This window comes from Taudactylus pleione, unplaced genomic scaffold (genome assembly GCF_031769625.1).
Source record: "Taudactylus pleione unplaced genomic scaffold, aTauple2 ptg001337l, whole genome shotgun sequence".
Taxonomy (NCBI): Eukaryota; Metazoa; Chordata; class Amphibia; order Anura; family Myobatrachidae; genus Taudactylus; species Taudactylus pleione.
Window position 1 is genome coordinate 497,992 of NW_028285737.1, and position 22,670 is coordinate 520,661.

A 22,670-nucleotide genomic window follows, 5' to 3' on the forward strand; every position below is an offset into this window, starting at 1 on the left:
TGCGCAGTTGCAGGGGTGATACTGAAGCACTGCAGGCAGCGGCCAACAGCGCACACAGTGGAGGACACCATATTCGGGCACATAGTCACCGGGCCCATTTTAATCACAGCACACCAGCCACTCCCCAGAGTGCCACACTATCCAGACCATGGCTACAAAGAAGGGAATACTTAGAAAAATAGAGGTAAGTCCTAGAAACAAAATAACAAACTTCCTACTCTATCCCTATGACTAGGAGACAGGAAAAAAGACTAAAGAGCAAGAGGAGGAGTGAAACTATATACCCTAAGTGAGCGGTCCCTGTGGGAAAATAATTCCTGTCTAGAACTAGGGGGATGGGAAGTAATCCCAGAGTATTGGCTGCCATGAAGTAGTGAAGAAGAGAACACTTTAATATACATGAAAAACAAAAAGACAATTTTTAAAATGCATAACAATGAAAAGTTTTATTTAAAGCCCCAGCTTAAGTACCAGATGGATGTAAGAGGCGTGTAACAAGATCTTTCTATGCTGCAAAATTCACAAGTCCATTGACTAAATTTACATGTCCATCTAGTGTTCCACTTTGGCTTTTGAATGAGAGGAAATGTCGAAACACATTAAGAAGATACCTGTCTCATACCCCGCCAGAGTGGAACACTGGGCAGATGTGTAATTTTAACAAACTGACTTGCTGACATGTTTGGGAATGAGAAGTAAACACCTCTCCCTTGGATTGTTGTGATTCACATTATGATTCCATGAACATTTGGAAATACTACATCATATTGCATTTTCTTTGTTATCTCTTTACATATATACTCAATAATTGAAGAACCACAGCAATTTATCGGTGTGATCTGTAAGAGACACTGATCCACCACCATAAGCATTTCCCACACTCAGAGCATGGAAATGGATTCTCACCTCTGTGACTTCTCTGATGTGTAACAAAATCTGATTTGTTAGTTCCCGCACTTTAGAGCTCAAAAAATACTTCTCACCTCACATGCTTCTCATGTGTAACAAGAACTGATTTATGTGAATAACATTTACCACAGTGGGAACATGGAAATGGCCTCTCACCTGTGACGTCTCTGATGTGCAACAAGATTTGATTTCCATGTAAAACATTTCCCACACTGAGAACATAGAAATGGCCTCTCACCTTTGTGACTTTTCTGATGTTTACAAAGAGCTGATTTACTTCTAAAATATTTCCCACATTCAGAGCATGGGTATGGTTTCTCGCCTGTGTGTCTTCTCTGATGTTCAACAAGAATTGATCTGTGTGCAAAACATTTCTCACACTCAGAACATGGAAATGGCCTCTCACCTGTGTGAGTTCTGCGATGCTTAACAAGATTTGATTTATTTGTAAAACATTTCCCACACTCAGAGCATGCAAATGGATTCTCACCTGTGTGACTGCTCTGATGTGCAACAAGATCAGATTTTTGTGCAAAACATTTCTCACACTCAGAGCACGGAAATGGCTTCTCACCTGTGTGAGTTCTCTGATGTTTAACAAAAATTGATTTATATGCAAAACACTTCCCACACTCAGAGCATGGGAATGGTTTCTCACCTGTGTGAGTTCTCTGATGTTTACAAAGAGCCGATTTATTTTTAAAACAATTCCCACACTCAGAGCATGGGAATGGTTTCTCACCTGTGTGAATTCTCTGATGTATAACAAGATCCGATTTATGTGTAAAACATTTCCCACACTCAGAGCATGGAAATGGTTTCTCACCTGTGTGACTTCTCTGATGACTAATAAGAACTGATTTATATGCAAAACATCTCCCACACTCAGAGCATAGAAATGGCTTCTCACCTGGGTGACTTCTCTTATGTTTAACAAGATCTGACTTATGTGTAAAACATTTCCCACATTCAGAACAGGGATATATTTTATCAGATGCATGAGCTGCACTGTGTGTATCAAAAGCTGAGGTAACAGAAGAACAGTCCTTGCGATTAGAGGGATCACATGATATATCCGAACTGTGAGGTACTGGATGTATATTTAGTGTAATGGGATTATTTCCTGGAGGTTCCTGTGTGATGTTATCTTCTATTTTAATATCTGTAGACAAGATGAGATGTCCCTCCAAGGCATTCCTGCTTGTGCATCCATCTGCTGAAAATACAATACCTGTATTATTATTATTCACACTTTTTTGTATAGCACAGACGGGATGCAGACAAAATCTTGACTGCTGGGATTCTGGCGGACAGAATGCAGACGCCGGAATCCTGACACTCATCAGAATACCGGCACCAGCATCACGACCGCTGGAATAACGAAGATAGTCGTGGGTTAGGGGGAGGGATAAGGTAAGGGGTTAGGCACTGGGGAGGGATGGGTAGGGGTTAGGTTAGGAGTATTTATGTTCCCCACTGCGCATGCGCACGATGGAGGGAGCTCCGTCGTGCGCATGCCCGAGACCCGGGGAGCGACGGGCTTCCCATCGCTCCGGGTGTCGCACCAAAGGGGGCGTGCTGTCGATGTTGATTTACAGCACGCCCCCTTTGGCGGGCATGCCTGCCAGACGGAGGCGTTCCCATGGGAACGCCTACCGTCTGAAGCCGGCCCCACTGACATCACTAGTGATGTCAGTGGGAGTGATTTTGGCTCTGATAGAGCTAAAATCACTCCAGTTCTTGTGGCAGGGAGACCCTATCGCAAGGTCTCCGTCGCAAGTCCGATGGTCAAGACCATCGTGACCATCTTTTTGGCCGCTCGCATATGCTGTGGGTGGTCACCCACAGCTATGCGAGCGGCCAGGAGGCCGCTCCATTTTCATGGAGGAGGGCCCTGATTCAGAGCGAGCGCTCTGGTCAGAGCGTCCGGCTCTGAATCAGGCCCTTAGTGTGCTGCTGTAGCTGTTGGTCTCAGGAGGGTTTGGGTCAGTCTCCCTGTATACCTCTCCCTTGGTTAAGGTATATAGTGCTCTATAACCTACCATTCCATTGTGTTTGTGCAGTTAATTTAGAGTTAATTGTAAATATATTACATATGCATTGTATGTGACTGATAGAGACAGTGTCAATACAGGAGCTGTCAATTATAACTATCACTGTTTTTTCTCTATCCTCTTGGGGTGGAAGTTTTTCTCTGAGTACTTCACATTCATAAAGATTTGTGAATGCTGTCACATAACATTGCAATTATTGCCTTTATTGAACATGTGAAAAGCTAAAGGGATACAGGAGGGGGAGCCACCTGTGCTGGTTTCATGTAAATCCTGTATGGCCTATTTATCGCCTCAGGATGTAAAGGATGGTTGGTGTGTTGTCTGTAAATAGCCACCTTACTGGTCCAGTTTACCTGTCCCTGGACAAGAGCTATCTTGGGTCTCCTCTTTGTCCCAGGTAATGAAGCAGTTTGTGGATCGTATGGCTGCTACCACACTGCCTCCTTGGATGGGGTGTACACAGCATGCCATGTTTGCACCTCCTATGCATCCTTCCTGGAATGATGTTTATGGCCATCCAAGTCAGAGGATGGCACCATCTAATGTTGACAGCAGACCGGTAATTACTAAGGCGCCTATGCAGAAGTTATCTTTTTATCAGTCTGCCCAACATATGGATTCAGACACATCGTCAGAGGAATCAGATGATGCACAGGGTTCCTCTCCAGGGTTTAGCTCGGGGGAAAAGGACCAACTGTCCACAGTGGATGTTCCTTCTTTGGTGAGAACGGTTAAATCAATCCTAGATATTCAGGATGATAAACCACCTCATAGTAAGAAGTCACCAGTGTTTAATTACCACCGAAAAATGGTCAAAACTGAGTTTCCTGTATCTCAACAGCTCACTGAGCTTATGGATGAGGCATGGGGTAACCTGGACAAACGATTTTATGTGAATAAAAGAATAACATCGTTGTATCCTTTCCCGACATCTCTATGTACTAAGTGGGATGTACCTCCTACTATGGATGCTCATGTGACGCATTTAATCAGAAATGCTACATTACCTATTCCATCAGCATCTTCTCTGAAGAATTCCACAGATAAAGAAATTGAAGCATGTCTTAAGGCAATATTTTCATCATCTGGAGCTGTTACTCATCCAGCTATGGCTGAAGCCTGGGTAGCCAAAGCTGTTGAAGAATAGATGGGGGCATTAGAAGACTTTCTACCAAATGCTACAACAGAACAGATGATGTATATCTCCCACATACAGGAAGCAGCTTCCTATCTGGGAGGAGTTGCAGTGGATTCTGGAATTTTAGCTTCTAAAGGCAACAGCAGCTCCAATAGTGGCATGCAGGAAAGCGGATGCAGGATCAAAGAAGGCGCTGGAAGCCTTACCTTTCTATGGAAAGGTACTTTTTGGAGCAGAGTTGGATAAAATAATAGCTACTCTGGTGGCTTCAAAGTCAGCAGGTCTGCCATCTATGACAACTATAAAATATAGGCAGGTTTCTTTTCGGTCCCTTCATCCTCAGGGACGAGCAAGGGAAGTCTTCCTCTAAGCCGACTAGTTTTCGCAAGACAAGGCGACAAAGCAAGACGTTCAGCTTGTAAGCCAGACAACAAACCCTGGGCCTAATGGGACGGGCCTCCTACTGGGGGATCCCAGGGTGGGAGGCCGACTTTTTCAGTTTGTGGATTGTTAGCGTCAAACGACAACAGATGCCTGGGTCCGAGAAGTGGTCTCTCATGGGTATGCCCTCACTTTCAGGAGGCATACTCCCCAGAAGTTTTTTTTGCACAGATCCTCCATCATATGGGCAAAGGCCTTAGCCCTTCAGGAAGCAATTCACTCCCTGCTGCAAGCGGGGTTAATAATCCCGGTTCCTGTGTCGCAACAGGGAAGTGGTTATTATTCCAATCTATTCTTGGTTTAGAAACCGAATGGGGCTCATCACCCTATACTAAATCTAAAAACCTTCAGCAAGTTTATCCTTGTACCCAAGTTTTGTATGGAAACTCTCCGGTCAATTATTTTGGCAATGGAGCCTGGGGATTATATGGTTTCCCTGGACATTCAGGATGAATATCTGCATGTTCCTATTACACAATCCCACTAACAATTTTATGGTTTGCTGTCCTTCAGCTACATTACCATTTTCAGGCTCTACCCATTGGCCTATCTATGGCTCCCCGGGTATTTATCAAAATAATGGCAGCCAGGCATCAAGCAGTCAGAATTCTGCCATATCTGGACGATCTTCTGATTTTGGCACAGACTCCGGTTGTTTTACAAAGCCATCTTCAACTGACTACAAAAGCATGGCTGGAAGAAATCATCGCTTTCTCAAACACAGCAGATGGTACTGTCAGGGTTCAGCCTAGGATCTGCCGTTGCTCACCTCTGCGCCGGTTTCCCCTGACTGCTTGTGTGGTCTACAAAAGCGATCATCAATTGGAAGAAATCATTGCTTTCTCCAACACAGCAGATGGTACATCTGGGAGCTCTTCTGGATTCTCTGGCACAAACAGGGTTTCTGCCAGAGGACAGGATTGTGAGTCTATCATTGCGAATATGCAAAATGCTATGAAAGCAAAGGGTAGCCATTTTGTTAGCAATGCAGGTCCTAGGATCAATGGTATCCACCTTCAGCATGGTGGGGTATGCTCAGTTCCATTTCACGCCTCTGCAAAGATTGATTCTGTCCAAGTGGAACGGACAGTATCATCTAATAAGGCCCCAGAAGATCATTCTCACTCCAGAGGTTCATCACTCCCTCCTGTGGTGGCTGAGAAAGGATCATCTGAACAAAGGGCGCCCATTCTGGATTCCAAATTGGGTGCTTCTCACCAAAGATGACAGTGGATGGGGGGTGGTGACAGGTCATCGCACCCTTCAGGGAAGATGAACAAATCAGGAAAGTCATCTGCCAATAAATATTTTGGAGCTGCGAGCAGTATACAAAGCACTTATCATGGCACAGGACCTGCTCCAGGGCAGGCTGGTCCAGATCCAGTCCGACAACGCGACTACAGTGGCCTACCTCAATCATCAGGGAGGCACGAGAAGTTACGCAGCCATGAAAGAAGTGACAAGGATTCTGATTTGGGCAGAACATCATCTTCCGGCCATCTCGGCAATAGTCATACCAGGAGTACACAATTGGGAAGCAGACTTCCTAAGTCACCAGGACATACACGCCGGAGAGTGGTCTCTTCATCCGGGAGTATTTCAACTCCTGGTAAACAAATGTGGTCTACCAGGGATAGATCTCATGGCGTCACGTCACAACCACAAGGTCCCCAGGTCCAGAGTCCCATCAGCAGCCTTTGTGGACGCACTGGCAGTAAGATGGGATTTCAAGCTGGCGTATCTCTTTCCTCCAATTTCCCTCCTCCCAAGAGTTCTTGGGAAATTCAAGCAGGAAGGCAGAACAGTAATATTGGTGGCTCGGCTTAGCCCAAACGTCATTGGTTCACCGTCATACAGAATCTGTCAATAGACTTCTGTATCCTCTTCCTCTATGGCAGAATCTGCTAATGCAGGGTCCCTGCCGGCATCCGTACTTATCTTGTCTGGCTTAGATGGTGTGGCTTAGATGGTGTGCCTCTGTCCGCATCTATTACAGAGTTTGGCATTCTTCTGGTCAATGGTGTTCCCATAGGAAGTAGGATCCTAAGGTGTTCAGGATTTCTAGGATACTGGCTTTTCAGGATTTCCAGGGTACCGGCTTTTCTCCAGGCAGGTTTAGACCGTGGTCTCCGCCTGGCCACTTTGAGAGTGCAGTTTCTGCCCTGTCAGTCTGGTTCCAGAGGAAGATTGCCTCATTACCACATGTTGGAATATTTTTCCAAGGAGTTCTGCAAGTTCAGTCTCCTTTTCTTCCATCGGAAGTACAGCAGGATTTGTCTTTGGTTCTTATGGGGCTACAAGCTCCCCTATTTGAACCTCCTGACTCTGTAGATTTGAAATGGTTGACAGCGAAGACACTTTTTCTCCTTGCTATCTCTTCTGCATGCAGAGTCTCTGATTTGGCAGCTCTTTCTTGTCGCTCACCATTTTTGATTTTTCACCAGGATGAAGCTGTTCTTAGTACAAGGGAGGGTTACCCTCCTAAGGTAGTGTCCCGTTTTCATTTGTATGAAGAAATTGTAGTTCCAGTTTTTCAGGCTCCAGATCTTTCCGTAGGTGAAGCTGACCTTCTGTGAGGAGAGGTATGCAGGAGGGACCCAGGAACCGTACAACGTTGAGACCAGCGCTTGCTCAAAAAAAGATGGCCGCCGGAGAGCTCAGAGGATGCGGGCCCGGGGGAGGATCGCTGGTACAGCCCGCTTAATACATAGAGAAAACGGCGCTGTGTGCAGCAGGGGGGGGGGGGAAGAGCCTCCTGTGCTGTACAGGGAAAGCGCTCCCCCCAGGCATGCATTTAACCCCTTTGATGCTGGCGTGCAACTCCGCTCGCTTAATACATAGAGAAAACGGCGCTGTGTGCAGCAGGGGGGGGGAGCCTCCTGTGCTGTACAGGGAAAGCTCTCTCCCCTGGCATGCATTTAACCCGCTGGATGCTGGCGCGCAACTCCGCGGCATGCCAACCCCATATCCTGGTGGTCCAGTGGTAGCGCAGGCTCTTGCCTGGCTCCACTTGCAGCCATCCCCAGGGAGCCCCGGGGACAAAAACGGACTGTGCATCAGCGGGCGTCTACAGCAGACGCCCGCTGCTTACCTTGCTGTCCCCCTGCGTACCGACCACAGTCCAGGGCTCCCCGGGGGGTTTCCTGCTAGCTGGAACCCCCAAAAGCCCGCCGAGTTCCCCGGATCAGTAACGGTGGTCGGCGCCAGCGGGGGTGTCAGAGCAGCAGCATGGACGTCCGCTGATCATCACCAATGTATATCTCCTCCCAAATGCAAACTTTGCTGGGTAGCATTCCCTAGCCATCATCACAGAGCTGGAAGCCTCATTAGCCAGTGATGTTGGTGAACCACAAAACCCATCTAGACCTCCCTCACAAATAGAAATGGGACATATGTCGGCTAATTACCCAAAGACTGCGTCCACACTACACAAAGTTCCCCAGGTGGATATATATGTAGTAAAAGCAGCAACTATATGGTCCTCTGGTCATCCTCAGGGAGAGTAGTCCCACCAGAGTCACTGTATATAACCGCTGAGAGGGAAGGAGAGAGATAGGACAGAGCAACAAAGTATGATAATGGTGGCACAGAATGGGGGAGGCAGCAAGACAGGGTAGGGGAATGGCACAGGGTACAGAGTGGGGGAGGCAGCAGGACAGGATGGGGGAATGGTGCAGGGCACAGCGTGGGGAGGCAGCAGGACAGGGTAGGGGAATGGTGCAGGGCACAGAGCAGGGGAGGCAGCAGGACAGGGCAGGGGAATGGCGCAGGGCACAGAGCGGGGGAGGCAGCAGGACAGGGTAGGGGAATGGTGCAGGGCACAGAACGGGGGAGGCAGCAGGACAGGGTAGGGGAATGGTGCAGGGCACAGAGCGGAGGAGGCAGGACAGGGTAGGGGAATGGTGCAGGGCACAGAGTGGGGGAGGCAGCAGGACAGGGTAGGGGAATGGTGCAGGGTACAGAGCGGGGGAGGCAGCAGGACAGGGTAGGGGATAGGGGAATGGCGCAGGGCACAGAGTGGGGGAGGCAGCAGGACAGGATGGGGGAATGGTGCAGGGCACAGCACGGGGAGGCAGCAGGACAGAGTAGGGGAAGGGTGCAGGGTACAGCGCGGGGAGGCAGCAAGACAGGGTAGGCGAATGGCGCAGGGCACAGAGTGGGGGAGGCAGCAGGACAGGGTAGGGGAATGGTGCAGGGCACAGCGCGGGGAGGCAGCAGGACAGAGTAGGGGAAGGGTGCAGGGTACAGCGCGGGGAGGCAGCAAGACAAGGTAGGCGAATGGCGCAGGGCACAGAGTGGGGGAGGCAGCAGGACAGGGTAGGGGGAATGGTGCAGGGCACAGCGCGGGGAGGCAGCAGGACAGAGTAGGGGAAGGGTGCAGGCACAGAGCAGGAGAGGCAGCAGGACAGGGTAGGGGAATGGCACAGGGCACAGAGCGGGAAACAGCAGAAAGAGGAAGAAAGCAGGAAGGCAGAGCAGGTTACAGAGAAAGGTCAGAAGATAAAGCACAACAGAACAGAGCATCCAAGCACGTAGACTAGAGGGAACCATTGTGCAATGACAGGTGTGTGGTTATAGCTCTGTGTGACGGAGGAGTTAAAGTGGAGTGAGTTGTGATGGGTAGTATACAGCTTATTAAACATCACTCACTCATGTATATTACTCAAGGAAGATATTGGGTAATGTCACATGGGGTCTCATCACATTGACCAGTGATTTCATCATTAAAGTGATGTCAAGTGTACTGATGTAGGATAGATACCAGAGAGTGTGGGGAGGAGACTGGTCAGATCTCTGGGCTGGTAACACACAGTGTCATGATGTGAGTGGGAGAGCAGGAGTATAATAGGGACTGATGGCTCCTGATGTATGAGATCTACCAGAGAGTGTGGGGAGGAGACTTGTCAGATCTCTGGGCTGGTAACACACAGTGACATGATGTGAGGGGGAGAGCAGGAGTATAATTGGGGCTGATGTCTCCTGATGTATGAGCTACACCAGAGAGTGTGGGGAGGAGACTGGTCAGATCTCTGGGCTGGTAACACACAGTGACATGATGTGAGGGGGAGAGCAGGAGTATAATAGGGGCTGATGGCTCCTGATGTATGAGATACACCAGAGAGTGTGGGGAGGAGACTGGTCAGATATCTGGGCTGGTAACACACAGTGACATGATGTGAGAAGGAGAGCAGGAGTAGAATAGGGGCTGATGGCTCCTGATGTATGAGATACACCAGAGAGTGTGGGGAGGAGACTGACAGGTGTGTCTGTGCGTATGAACACTGTTTCAAGGGTGTATACAATTAAGACGCATCGTCAGCATACACGTCACACGGCTGAAATAAACACAGCAGCACTCGCAGTGCTTGCGGTAGGGTAAGGTCCACCAGAAGTGCTGCGTATGGGTCCTATGTTGGCAGATGTTACCGATAGTTTAATACACTTCCTGGACATGACGTATGTTTCTAAGACCAAGTGGGCGTCTTGTGTCAGGTTGATGGGCGTCTAAATACATACAAAGATCAAAAGGCAAATCATAGTGGGCGTGCTAATGTTTTGCTTGCAATCGCGGGATTTGCATACTATTGCGGACAGCTGCGTGCGAACGGGTCTGAATCGAGCCCTCAATTCCATCAAGTTCTTCAAATCAACATCGGTCTCAAACCGATCCAGCTCTCAATCCAGCATCATCGGTCCCAATCCGATTTTGCTCATTCATTCAGTATTATATATTCAGTTCCATTCCAACAAACTGTTCAATAATTACATTCTATTCCTGTTCTCAACTTCGGGCCCATCATCCACTGCTGTATCTCTACCTCCTCACATCTATATGAGGAGGTCCTGGCTCTCAACACCTAAGTTCATCCACACCTCTCTGATCTCCTCTTCAGTCTACCACACCTATTCCAACCCAAAACCAACCCTCAGGCATCACAAGCTGCAGCTATCGATATCGACAACTGCTGCTGTCGTTGCCCTATTACCACAGCTGGGAAAGCACTGTCTCTGCTGCGGCGGCCGCCAACTCTGGAGGTTGTTTACAAGATCCTGCGCATGCCCAGTGGAGGCGGCCGGGAGTGAGACACAGCGCATCAGCACTAGGCTGATGCATTGTATACTCTGGAAGGATCGTTGGGAGGGGGGAATTTTCACACCCCCACTCCGGCAGATGAGATGTTCATACATCTCAACGTTATTGCTTCCTGCTTCGCCTCGGTAAAGAGGCGAAGCAGGAAGAGTTATAGTGGCATGATGTGTGCCACTATAATACATTTACCCCACTATGTCAGAATGCTGCACACAGAGAATATGTGACTCTCTTCTGCAATAAAAGTGTTTATTTCTCACCTGTGCGGATATCTGTAGGAATTTCCTCATCCTTACACTGCTGATCACCCATCACATACATCTCTTCTTCTCCCTCTAAATCTTCTGCCTTCATATCAGTCACATACGTCACTTCTTCTCCATCTATATCTTCTGCCTTCATATCAGTCACATACGTCTCTTCTTCTCCCTCTATAAGTTCTGCCTTCATATCAGTCACATACGTCTCTTCTTCTCCCTCTATAACTTCTGTCTTCATATCAGTCACATACGTCTCTTCTTCTCCCTCTATATCTTCTGTCTTCATATCAGTCAGATCTTCACTCTAAATAAGTCACAAATTAATAACAATTTAATAATTTCTGTTCCTTAATTGAGATTATCTACAAGAATAGTGTATTAGACACAGGTCATATTATGAAATATTAGATTTTTGTACCTTGTTTACAAATCATTCTCTCTCAGTGCTTGGGGGGACACTGGATACTATGAGGTATAGCGTGTGGTGTCAGGAGTGTGGTGTTCCCGCTAGGCTGTGTTAGAGAGGTGCCGTGCCCTGCCCGATTTTAAAAGGGCTTAATGCGCCCTGCTTAAAAACCCTGTCCTGTGCCTTCCCCACCTGCGGGTGAGAAAAACTTGCGGTGATCGATCAATATGGGTTGAATTGATACCGCATCTATTCACCGTGAGGGGAGAGCTTGGGGAAAGTCTAGCATCTCCGAAAGTGCTGGGCATGCCCCCAAATGTGCCGGATTGGGGGCGTGTCACAATGGCCTACCCCTTCCCAGTCAGCCACGCCTCCTTTTTGGTGCACGCCTAGATTCCCTGCCTGCCCAGAGTCTAGAGGGAAAAACTTTTGCTATCGGCGCTAACAATAATATACTGCAAATTTATGTGTGTGCAGCAAATAAAACAAAGGGGATTTAGTCATGATTTGATCAAAGCATTTAAGCCTGCAGCCCAGCATCAAGGGTCCCCATTTTTCTGCAGGTCCCTAACACTAGCATATATGCCTAGCACATCATTACATTGCCTTTTGCTATCATGGCAGCTTTCAATTAAGGCTATAAAAAGCCTAGTTGGGTGTGGCTAACAGCCAGCCCCTGTATAGATGTGTCCCACTGTATCTAGGAGGTGAGTACATATAACTGCAATGTAATGATGCTGGTGTTACTGTATAATGTCCCATTCCCAGCAGTCACCTCTCCAGTCATCACCCAGACACATCCCCTGGTGTTACTGTATTATGTCCCATTCCCAGCAGTCACCTCTCCAGTCACCACCCAGACACATCCCCTGGTGTTACTGTATAATGTCCCATTCCCAGCAGTCACCTCTCCAGTCATCACCCAGACACATCCCCTGGTGTTACTGTATTATGTCCCATTCCCAGCAGTCACCTCTCCAGTCACCACCCAGACACATACCCTGGTGTTACTGTATTATGTCCCATTCCCAGCAGTCACCTCTCCAGTCACCACCCAGACACATCCCCTGGTGTTACTGTATTATGTCCCATTCCCAGCACTCACCTCTCCAGTCATCACCCAGACACATCCCCTGGTGTTACTGTATAATGTCCCATTCCCAGCAGTCACCTCTCCAGTCATCACCCAGACACATCCCCCGGTGTTACTGTATAATGTCCCATTCCCAGCACTCACCTCTCCAGTCATCACCCAGACACATCACCTGGTGTTACTGTATTATGTCCCATTCCCAGCAGTCACCTCTCCAGTCACCACCCAGACACATCCCCTGGTGTTACTGTATTATGTCCCATTCCCAGCACTCACCTCTCCAGTCATCACCCAGACACATCCCCTGGTGTTACTGTATTATGTCCCATTCCCAGCAGTCACCTCTCCAGTCACCACCCAGACACATCCCCTGGTGTTACTGTATTATGTCCCATTCCCAGCAGTCACCTCTCCAGTCACCACCCAGACACATCCCCTGGTGTTACTGTATTATGTCCCATTCCCAGCACTCACCTCTCCAGTCATCACCCAGACACATCCCCTGGTGTTACTGTATTATGTCCCATTCCCAGCAGTCACCTCTCCAGTCACCACCCAGACACATCCCCTGGTGTTACTGTATTATGTCCCATTCCCAGCAGTCACCTCTCCAGTCATCACCCAGACACATCCCCTGGTGTTACTGTATTATGTCCCATTCCCAGCACTCACCTCTCCAGTCATCACCCAGACACATCCCCTGGTGTTACTGTATTATGTCCCATTCCCAGCACTCACCTCTCCAGTCAGCAGATGAATGATCTTGTTGGTGAGTTCCAGGATCTTCTGGTCATTGTGTCTCTCATGTATCAATGAGTGAGGTGGAGGCACCGTGATGGGGCTCTGGGTCTTGCTCAGTCCTCCTGACACACAGGGACAGCTGCTGGGTGTCTCACACTCACCGGATGTATTCTTCACTACTGTGTAATACTGTGTATTATGGGAGACATCAATATAGAGTATATTAGAGTATATAGTAACTCTCTATAAAATAAATCCCAAATCCAGCGAAGACTATGGGACTAATACTAATATTGGATAACGGCTCTCTGGTACTCGGTTATAACAATATATATATATATATATATATATATATATATATATATTTATATAACTGAAGTCACTGTGCACCCCCAGATCCCCTCACCTCCCCAGTCATGTCCCTGTATTATTACTAGAGATATAAGTGATGTCACTGTGACACTCCCAGATCCCCTCACCTCCCCAGTCATGTCCCTGTATTATTACTATAGATATAAGTGATGTCACTGTGACACTCCCAGATCCCCTCACCTCCCCAGTCATGTCCCTGTATTATTACTAGAGATATAAGTGATGTCACTGTGACACTCCCAGATCCCCTCACCTCCCCAGTCATGTACCTGTATTATTACTATAGATATAAGTGATGTCACTGTGCACCCCCAGATCCCCTCACCTCCCCAGTCATGTCCCTGTATTATTACTAGAGATATAAGTGATGTCACTGTGACTCTCCCAGATCCCCTCACCTCCCCAGTCATGTCCCTGTATTATTACTATAGATATAAGTGATGTTACTGTGACACCCCCAGATCCCCTCACCTCCCCAGTCATGTCCCTGTATTATTACTATAGATAGAAGTGATGTCACTGTGACTCTCGCAGATCCCCCTCACCTCCCCAGTCATGTCCCTGTATTATTACTATATATGTGAGGACACTGTGATGCCCTCAAACCCCCTCACCTCCCCAGTGAGCAGGTAGACGATCTCCAGGGTGAAATTTAGTATCCGCTCTGTCATGTGACTCTTGTCCTTATCCATTCCCGGGGAATCAATGATACGTCTCATTTTTGCGAGTACAGATGTTTCAGATTCTCACTGCTCGGTTGTCTAGGAATAAATAATAATAAACATCACAGAATACACATGTAACATACTCACATATGAAACACTGAATGACTTGCATAATAACAACATTAGGACACCGCAGGCTGCTTCCCCCTGAATAATATTATATTATTATTATCATCATCATCATCATCATCAACAGGACACCACAGGCTGCTCCCATTGTATAATAATAATAACAGGACACCACAGGCTGCTCCCCCTGTATAATAACAACAACAACAACAGGACAACACATGCTGCTCCCCCTGTATAACAATAATAATGAGACACCACAGGCTGCTCTCCCTGTATATTAATAATAACAACAACAAGACACCATAGGCTGCTCCCCATGTATAATAATAAAAATAATCACCCTCAGACACAACAAAGTCTCCTTTCTGCTTCTTCCCGCACAGCACAGTCTATGGGAGGAGGCAGAACAGCACTTCCGCCCTCACGCGGCATCACGGCCAGGTTCTGTAGCTGAAGGGGATAAGGATCTAGCAGCAAGCAAAGGGGATAGAAACACAACCCACTGTGGAACGCACAGAGCGGAAGTCTGGTGGAACGCACAGAGCGGAAGTGGGGTGTGCAGCGCATTCCGGCTACCGGGCTGTCGGTAAGCACATGCATAGATACAGGGAGAGATATGACACGGTACATGCAGCGGGTGTGGGTCTGGAGGGGGCTGCAGTCTCCCCCCTGCACCCTGCCGCCCGTACACCTCTCTCAAAGCTCTGGTGCTGCCCTGTTAGCCCACAAACTAAGTGGCCCCTTTTACCCCCCACACAATAAGTGGCCCATGTTACACCACACTAAGTGGCCCCTGTTACACCACACACTAAGGGGCCTGTGTTACCCCACACTAATGCGCCCCTGCTACCACACAGTAAGGGGCCTCTGTTAACCCCCAAACTAAATCACGTGTTGCCCCACACAAAGAGTCACGTGTTACCCCACACTGGGGTGCCTGTGTTATCACGCACAGAGGGGCCCATGTTACTCCACACTAGGGGTCTGCGTTACCACGCACTAAGGGGCCCATGTTATTACACCAGCAGTAATTGCCTGGAGGCCCATCGTGCTCCATGTTACCACCATTAGCCGCCTCTCTGGGGCTATTTATCACCATTGCCCCCCAGCCGGTGAAGGTCTCCAATGCACGTAGCCTAACATCCTGCTGATTTCTGCACTAGCTGTGTTACTGGCGGCATCTACCTAGGACCCGGGCATCACACTCCAGGAGCTTCCGAGATGACATTCGCTACTGGAATCAAGCGCAGAAAACCTTTAGCTTGGAAGCTGGATAAATGACACAAGAGCACCTGCCCCGTACATTGTATCAGGGGCGGATCTAGACTTTTATTTTAGGGGAGAGGGGCGATTTAATGATCGATCCTGACCTCCCCTTTCTGGTCCCTACTCCTCCTCCTTTCTGGTCCATACTCGTTTGTTACATGGATTATTCCAATTTCTATTTGTTTTAGGGTGGGATGTACTAAGGGCAAAAATGCGGCCAAAACTTTGTTTAGACCACCCTTTCACTTGTACTAAGCTCCTGAATGATTCATTGGACCCGGTGAGTGATGCCAGAAGACTATGGGTTTCTTTTCACATTTGCATCAGAGAGAGATCCAATCGGATCGGTAGAGACTATTTCCCCTTCAGATACTGTACCTGGAAGTGACGTACACTGAGGGCGGAAGCGCAGTTTCTTGCCCACGCAGTCCACCAAAAAGAAAGTTGGCCCCTCGCTTCGCTCACCATGCTTTGGGCTCAGTGGCTCGCTACGCTCTGCACATGATTATATTCCCCCTCTGTGCCCACTCGAATGGCAGGGAGTGACGTTGGACACTGGCTGATGACCTCAGGGTCAATCTACGGAAGGGGATCTAGCTTTCCCAATCGGATCTTTACCAGCACACCCGCGGCGCACGAGTCATACTGAGCATGTGCAGAAGTACTCCCGGGGCATAAGCCCAGAAGTCCCTCTTTCGCAAAGGACAGCTCATCGCGTTTCTAGCTACATACCAGCATTATTAATGACGGTATGTTCCCGATAAGTGACTGGGATCTAACGCATGTAGCCACTGTAGGTGGGATGTGTCTTGTACACCCCTCCCCTTATTGCATGCATACCAGCATTTATTAACGCTGTATGCATGATTACTTACACACAGGACAGCTCTGAAGACAAGAACTGTCCCATGCAAAGTTATGACTTCCAGGCTTATGACAGTCAGCCAGCGTATTCGAGGAAAAGGAGGGATCTTTCCGGGAATTTCTGCCGAAGAAAGCCCATAGGCTTCTATAGGCGACGCCATCTATTTATGGTTTGTCTATCAGGCACATGCTCCGGAAAGCGAAACTTTGTGCATATGGGAAATGCAATCAAAACTGCACATTTTGGAGTTTTGATGGCATTTTTTAGCGTTAGTACATTCCGTCCTGTGTTTGTCTGTACATGTACAATGCAAGCGTGCTAAATGCATCTATACAAACTCACAGGCTACAGTAAGCACAATGACGAGACCAGAGCTGCCTGGCACATTGCAGGGCACCCATCCCTTGGCATCTTCCCTCCAGAAGTGTTCAGGCAGTTACCCCTGCACAATGCACGGGACACACAGTACCAGACCCTGCCACTTGGAGGTGCCGATAGCCATGTGCCAGCCAGGGCTGGGTGCCCATCTCTGCAGCCACTTACGTGGGTGAGGCAGGGCAGGGAAGTACATGCTGCCTAGTACTCACACTAGAGAGGGTGTAGTGTGGCCAGGGAGAGAGAAGGGACAGAATTACACCAGGCTACTGCTACTACATGTCCAACTCTGCAAACTGCAGCTCCATTAGCTAAACATTCCCCCAGGATCCCGGCAAAAGCCCCTCAGCACTCAGTGCCTGGCTTGTGGAGGAGCTGTGTGATGTGCCCTTAGCCCAGTTATAGGCTGGGAGCTGGCTGCACAAAAAATAACTTTCCGGATACTGCAGCCCTCTCCCCACCACCTCCGATCTCCGTTCACAGCACACTGGCAGCCTGATCATGCAAAAAGACAGATGACCAGTGTCCTTAGATGAAAGGTTCCGGGTGTGTGTGCAGCTAAAGGGAGGAGTGGGAAATTAACCTTTTCAGTGCAGGAGTGCAGCAGGATTGCTGAAACATAATGTAGGACGGTTTTCACTACGGAGGGCGATCGCCCTAATCGCCACCACCGGATCCGTCACTGCATTGTATGGGGACGGTGCTGGTCTCTAGTACTGACAGCTATAGGCTTAGTAATTACCCTTGTTGGTAACTCTAGTATATAAATCCTCTTTAGTAACAAATGCTTCAGCCACACAATCAGCTCCGTATATTGCTCAGGTGGCTGCAGAACAAGACATTTTGTATTAACATTTTACTTTCCGCCTATAAAGATCCATCACCTGCAGAGCAGATCCAGTGACATAGCAGCTCCCAACTCACATGTCCTACAAGTAGCGTTCCTGCTAGGCTGTTTTAGCGAGGCGTCGCGCCCTACCCGATTTCTAAAGGGCAGAATGCACCCTGCCCCTTTTGGCGGCATCTCGCTAACAGCCTGAAGGTGCTGTCCCCACCCGTGTACCGCAGTGTTCCGCAGGTGGGGAAAACAGCGGTGCAGCGGTCACCACCGGTGAATGGTGCTTGGGGGCAGCCAGGCATGTACGTAAGTGCCGGGCACGCCCACAAGAGTGACGAAAAGGGGACGTGTCCTAAAGACATGCCCCCTTTTCCGGCACGCGTGCAGGAATGCCCTTTTCTAGGTCCGGTGACCTCTGCGGCACAACAACATTGGAGACCATGGCATATGAGAATGTGCTTGGAGGAAATCAGTGACTGTCAGTGCAGGTGCAGTGTGACAGTTGATCCTCCAACTCACTGCTTTTCTATTGGAGCACTGTTACCTGCCCCACACTGGTACATATCAGCCTGTGCCTTTAGATCAGGGCAGGTTTAGGCACCTGAAGACATCTTGAGCGAACTTTCTTAAACAAAAATATAAAGTCAGAGACTCCACGGCCTACTTGGTGGGCACTATGTAGAGCTCCATGGCCCTGATCAACTTCAAACATAGCCAAAAAGCTAGTCCTGGTCAAACTACACCTCCATGGCAAATTTGGTGGAGCTAGGTACAAAACTCTGGCCGTGTATAAAGGACAAATAGACACAGACACACTTTCTCACTTGTATAGATAATTAATGAGAACATTACAAACTCCTTTAGAGATAATATTTCATCTTGTATCAATATATGCTCAAATATTTCTGGATCACTCACAGGAGTTACTATGTAACTAAAATAACGTACAGTAATAATTATAGATATATATATATAGATGTACAACAATGATCCGGCACTCGCAGGGTGAATACGGCAAAATACCTGCTCCGGTGCCCTCCTAATGGGGAACGGCGTCCCCACCATATAGAAGAACAAGAAGGTGGCACTCGGAGACATCTCAGTATCGTATAAACAGTGCTGTGTTTTAATATGAAACCATCATCATCGACGTTTCGGGCAACACACCGCTTCATCAGGATGTCAAATACAAAATGTGATAACAAACAAACAGCTTTAAATAACTCAGCACCCGGACGTGCAAATCACCTCTCATCCAGAACACGTGTGAGGCTGGCGCTTACGTGACCACTTCCAGCGCACGGGAGGACGAGGTTGGCCACAGTTCCTAAATGATAACCACGGCAACATGAGTCACACAAGCAATCTGAAATAACGTGAAAAAATATACAAATATAAAAATGATTTGTACAAATCTATTACTGAACACCAAAGGTTGTGAAACCACATGTGTTCAACAGTATCAGACCTACTATAGATCGTAGGTAGCATAATGAAAACTGCATCAAGTGTTGTTACAGTTGCCTGGCAACTGAGGACGAATGCTACAATACAAACAAGCATACAGTTACATAAAACATATGTGCAAAGTGCTATCGAAAGAAATACATATTGTAAAAAGATACATATAAAAAGGTTTTTTGCAATAAAACATATGACATTTAAAAAGATGGTGCTGTGATGAGATATGAGTGTATAACACTATGATGGTGCTGTGATGAGGTATGAGTGTGTGATACTATGACAGTGCTGTGATGAGGTATGAGTGTATAACACTATGACGGTGCTGTGATTAGGTAGGAGTCTGTGACACTATGACAGTGCTGTGATGAGGTACGAGTGTGTGACACTATGACGGTGCTGTGATGAGGTATGAGTGTGTGACACTATGACGGTGCTGTGATGAGGTATGAGTGTGTGACACTGATGGTGCTGTGATGAGGTATGAGCGTGTGAACTATGACGGTGCTGTGATGAGGTATGAGTCTGTGACACTGACTGTGCTGTGATGAGGTATGAGTGTGACACTATGACGGTGATGTGATGAGGTACAAGTGTGTGACACTATGATGGTGCTGTGATGAGGTATGAGTGTGTGACTATGACGGTGCTGTGATAAGGTATGTGTGTGTGACACTATGACTGCTGTGATGAGGTACGTGTGACGGTGCTGTGATGAGGTGCGAGTGTGTGACACTATGACGGTGCTGTCATGAGGTATAGGGTGTGACACTATGACGCTGCTGTGATGAGGTATGAGTGTATGACACTGACGGTGCTGTGGTGAAGTACAAGTGTGTGGCACTATGAAGGTGCTGTGATGAGGTATGAGTGTGTGACACTATGATGGTGCTGTGATGAGGTATGAGTGTGTGACACTGACGGTGCTGTGATGAGGTATGAGCGTGTGACACTATGACTGCTGTGATGAGGTACGTGTGACGGTGCTATGATGAGGTGCGAGTGTGTGACACTATGACGGTGCTGTCATGAGGTATGAGAGTGTGACACTATGACGCTGCTGTGATGAGGTATGAGTGTATGACACTGACGGTGCTGTGGTGAAGTACGAGTGTGTGACACTATGACGGTGCTGTCATGAGGTATGAGCGTGTGACACTATGACGGTGCTGTGATGAGGTACGAGTGTGTGACACTGACGATGCTGTGATGAGGTACGAGTGTGTGACAATATGAAGGTGCTGTGATGAGGTACGAGTGTGTGACACTATGACGTTGCTGTGATGAGGTATGTGTGTGTGACACTATGACGGTGCTGTGATAAGGTAAGTGTGTGTGACACTATGACTGCTGTGATGAGGTACGTGTGACGGTGCTGTGATGAGGTGCGAGTGTGTGACACTATGACGGTGCTGTCATGAGGTATGAGCGTGTGACACTGTGACGCTGCTGTGATGTATGAGTGTGTGACACTATGATGGTGCTGTGATGAGGTATGAGTGTGTGACACTATTACGGTATTATGATGAGGTATGAGTGTGTGACACTATGATGGTGCATGATGAGGTATGAGTGTGTGGCACTATGATGGTGCTGTGATGAGGTATGAGTGTGTGACACTATGACGGTATTATGATGAGGTATGAGTGTGTGACACTATGATGGTGATGTGATGAGGTATGAGTGTATGACACTATGACATTGCTCTGATGAAGTACGAGTGTATGACACTATGACGGTGCTGTGATGAGGTACGAGAGTGTGACACTATGAAGGTGCTGTGATGAGGTACGAGTGTGTGACACTATGACGGTGCTGTGATGAGGTACGAGTGTGTGACACTATGACGGTGGTGTGATGAGGTATGAGTGGGTGAGACTATGACAGTGCGGTGATGAGGTATGAGTGTGTGACACTATGACGGTGCTGTGATGTACAAGTGTGTGACACTATGAAGGTGCTGTGATGAGGTACGAGTGTGTGACACTATGACGGTGCTGTGTTGAGGTACGAGTGTGTGACACTATGACGGTGGTGTGATGAGGTATGAGTGGGTGAGACTATGACAGTGCGGTGATGAGGTATGAGTGTGTGACACTATGACGGTGCTGTGATGTACAAGTGTGTGACACTATGACGGTGCTGTGATGAGTTATGCGTGTGACACTATGACTGTGCTGTGATGAGGTATGTGTGACGGTGCTGTGATGAGGTATGAGTGTGTGACACTATGACGGTGCTGTGATGAGGCATGAGTGTGTGACACTATGACGGTGCTGTGATGAGGTATGAGCGTGTGACACTATGACGGTGTTGTGAGGAGGTATGAGCGTGTGACACTATGACGCTGCTGTGATGAGGTATGAGCGTGTGACACTATGACGCTGCTGTGATGAGGTACGAGCGTGTGACACTATGACGGTGCTGTGATGAAGTACGAGTGTGTGACACTATGAAGGTGATGTGATGAGGTATAAGTGTGTGACACTATGACGGTGCTGTGATGAGGTATGTGCGTGTGACACTATGAAGGTGCGGTGATGAAGTATGAGTGTGTGACACTATAACGGTGCGGTGATGAAGTATGAGTGTGTGACACTATAACGGTGCGGTGATGAGGTATGAGTGTGTGACACTATGACGGTGTTGTGATGAGGTATGAGTGTGTGACACTATGTCGGTGCTGTGAAGAGGTATGAGTGTGTGACACTATGATGGTGCTGTGATGAGGTATGTGTGTGACACCATGATGGTGCTGTGATGAGGTACGAGTGTGTGACACTATGACGGGGCTGTGATGATGTACGAGTGTGTGACACTATGAAGGTGCTGTGATGATTTATGCGTGTTACACTATGACACAGCTGTGATGAGGTACGAGTGGGAGACACTGTGACAGTGCGGTGATGAGGTACGAGTGTGTGACACTATGAAGGTGCTGTGATGTACAAGTGTGTGACTGTGTGACACTATGACAGTGCTGTGATGAGGTACGAGTGTGTGACACTATGACGGTGCTGTGATGAGTTATGCGTGTGACACTATGACGGTGCTGTGATGAGGTGCGAGTGTGTGACACTATGACGGTGCTGTGATAAGGTATGTGTGTGACACTATGATGGTGCTGTGATGAGGTATGTGCGTGTGACATTATGAAAGTGCGGTGATGAGGTATGAGTGTGTGATACTATGACTGTGCTGTGATGAGGTATGTGTGATGGTGCTGTGATGAGGTACGAGTGTGTGACACTATGAAGGTGCTGTGATGAGGTATGAGTGTGACACTATGACGGTGCTGTGATGAGGTATGTGCGTGTGACATTATGAAAGTGCGGTGATGAGGTATGAGTGTGTGATACTATGACGGTGCGGTGATGAGGTATGAGTGTGTGACACTATGACGGTGCTGTGATCAGGTATGAGTGTGTGATACTATGACGGTGCTATGATGAGGTATGAGTGTTTGACACTGACGGTGTTGTGATGAGGTATGAGTGTATGACATTATAACGGTGCTGTGATGAGGTGCAAGTGTGTGACACTATGACGGTGCTGTGATAAGG

General features: G+C 48.1%; 1 protein-coding gene across 1 annotated transcript in view; it reads right to left on the reverse strand.

Annotated features, from left to right (window-relative positions):
* Positions 1-973: 973 nt before the first annotated feature.
* LOC148443066 (uncharacterized) overlaps positions 974-22,670 on the reverse strand; it is a 57,489-nt gene continuing 35,792 nt past the window's right edge. Inside the window, exon 6 of the mRNA XM_088463300.1 lies at positions 974-1,858. Within this exon, the coding sequence (XP_088319426.1) occupies positions 1,062-1,858 (797 nt within the window). The 3' untranslated portion in view covers positions 974-1,061. The remainder of the gene's footprint in view (positions 1,859-22,670) is intronic.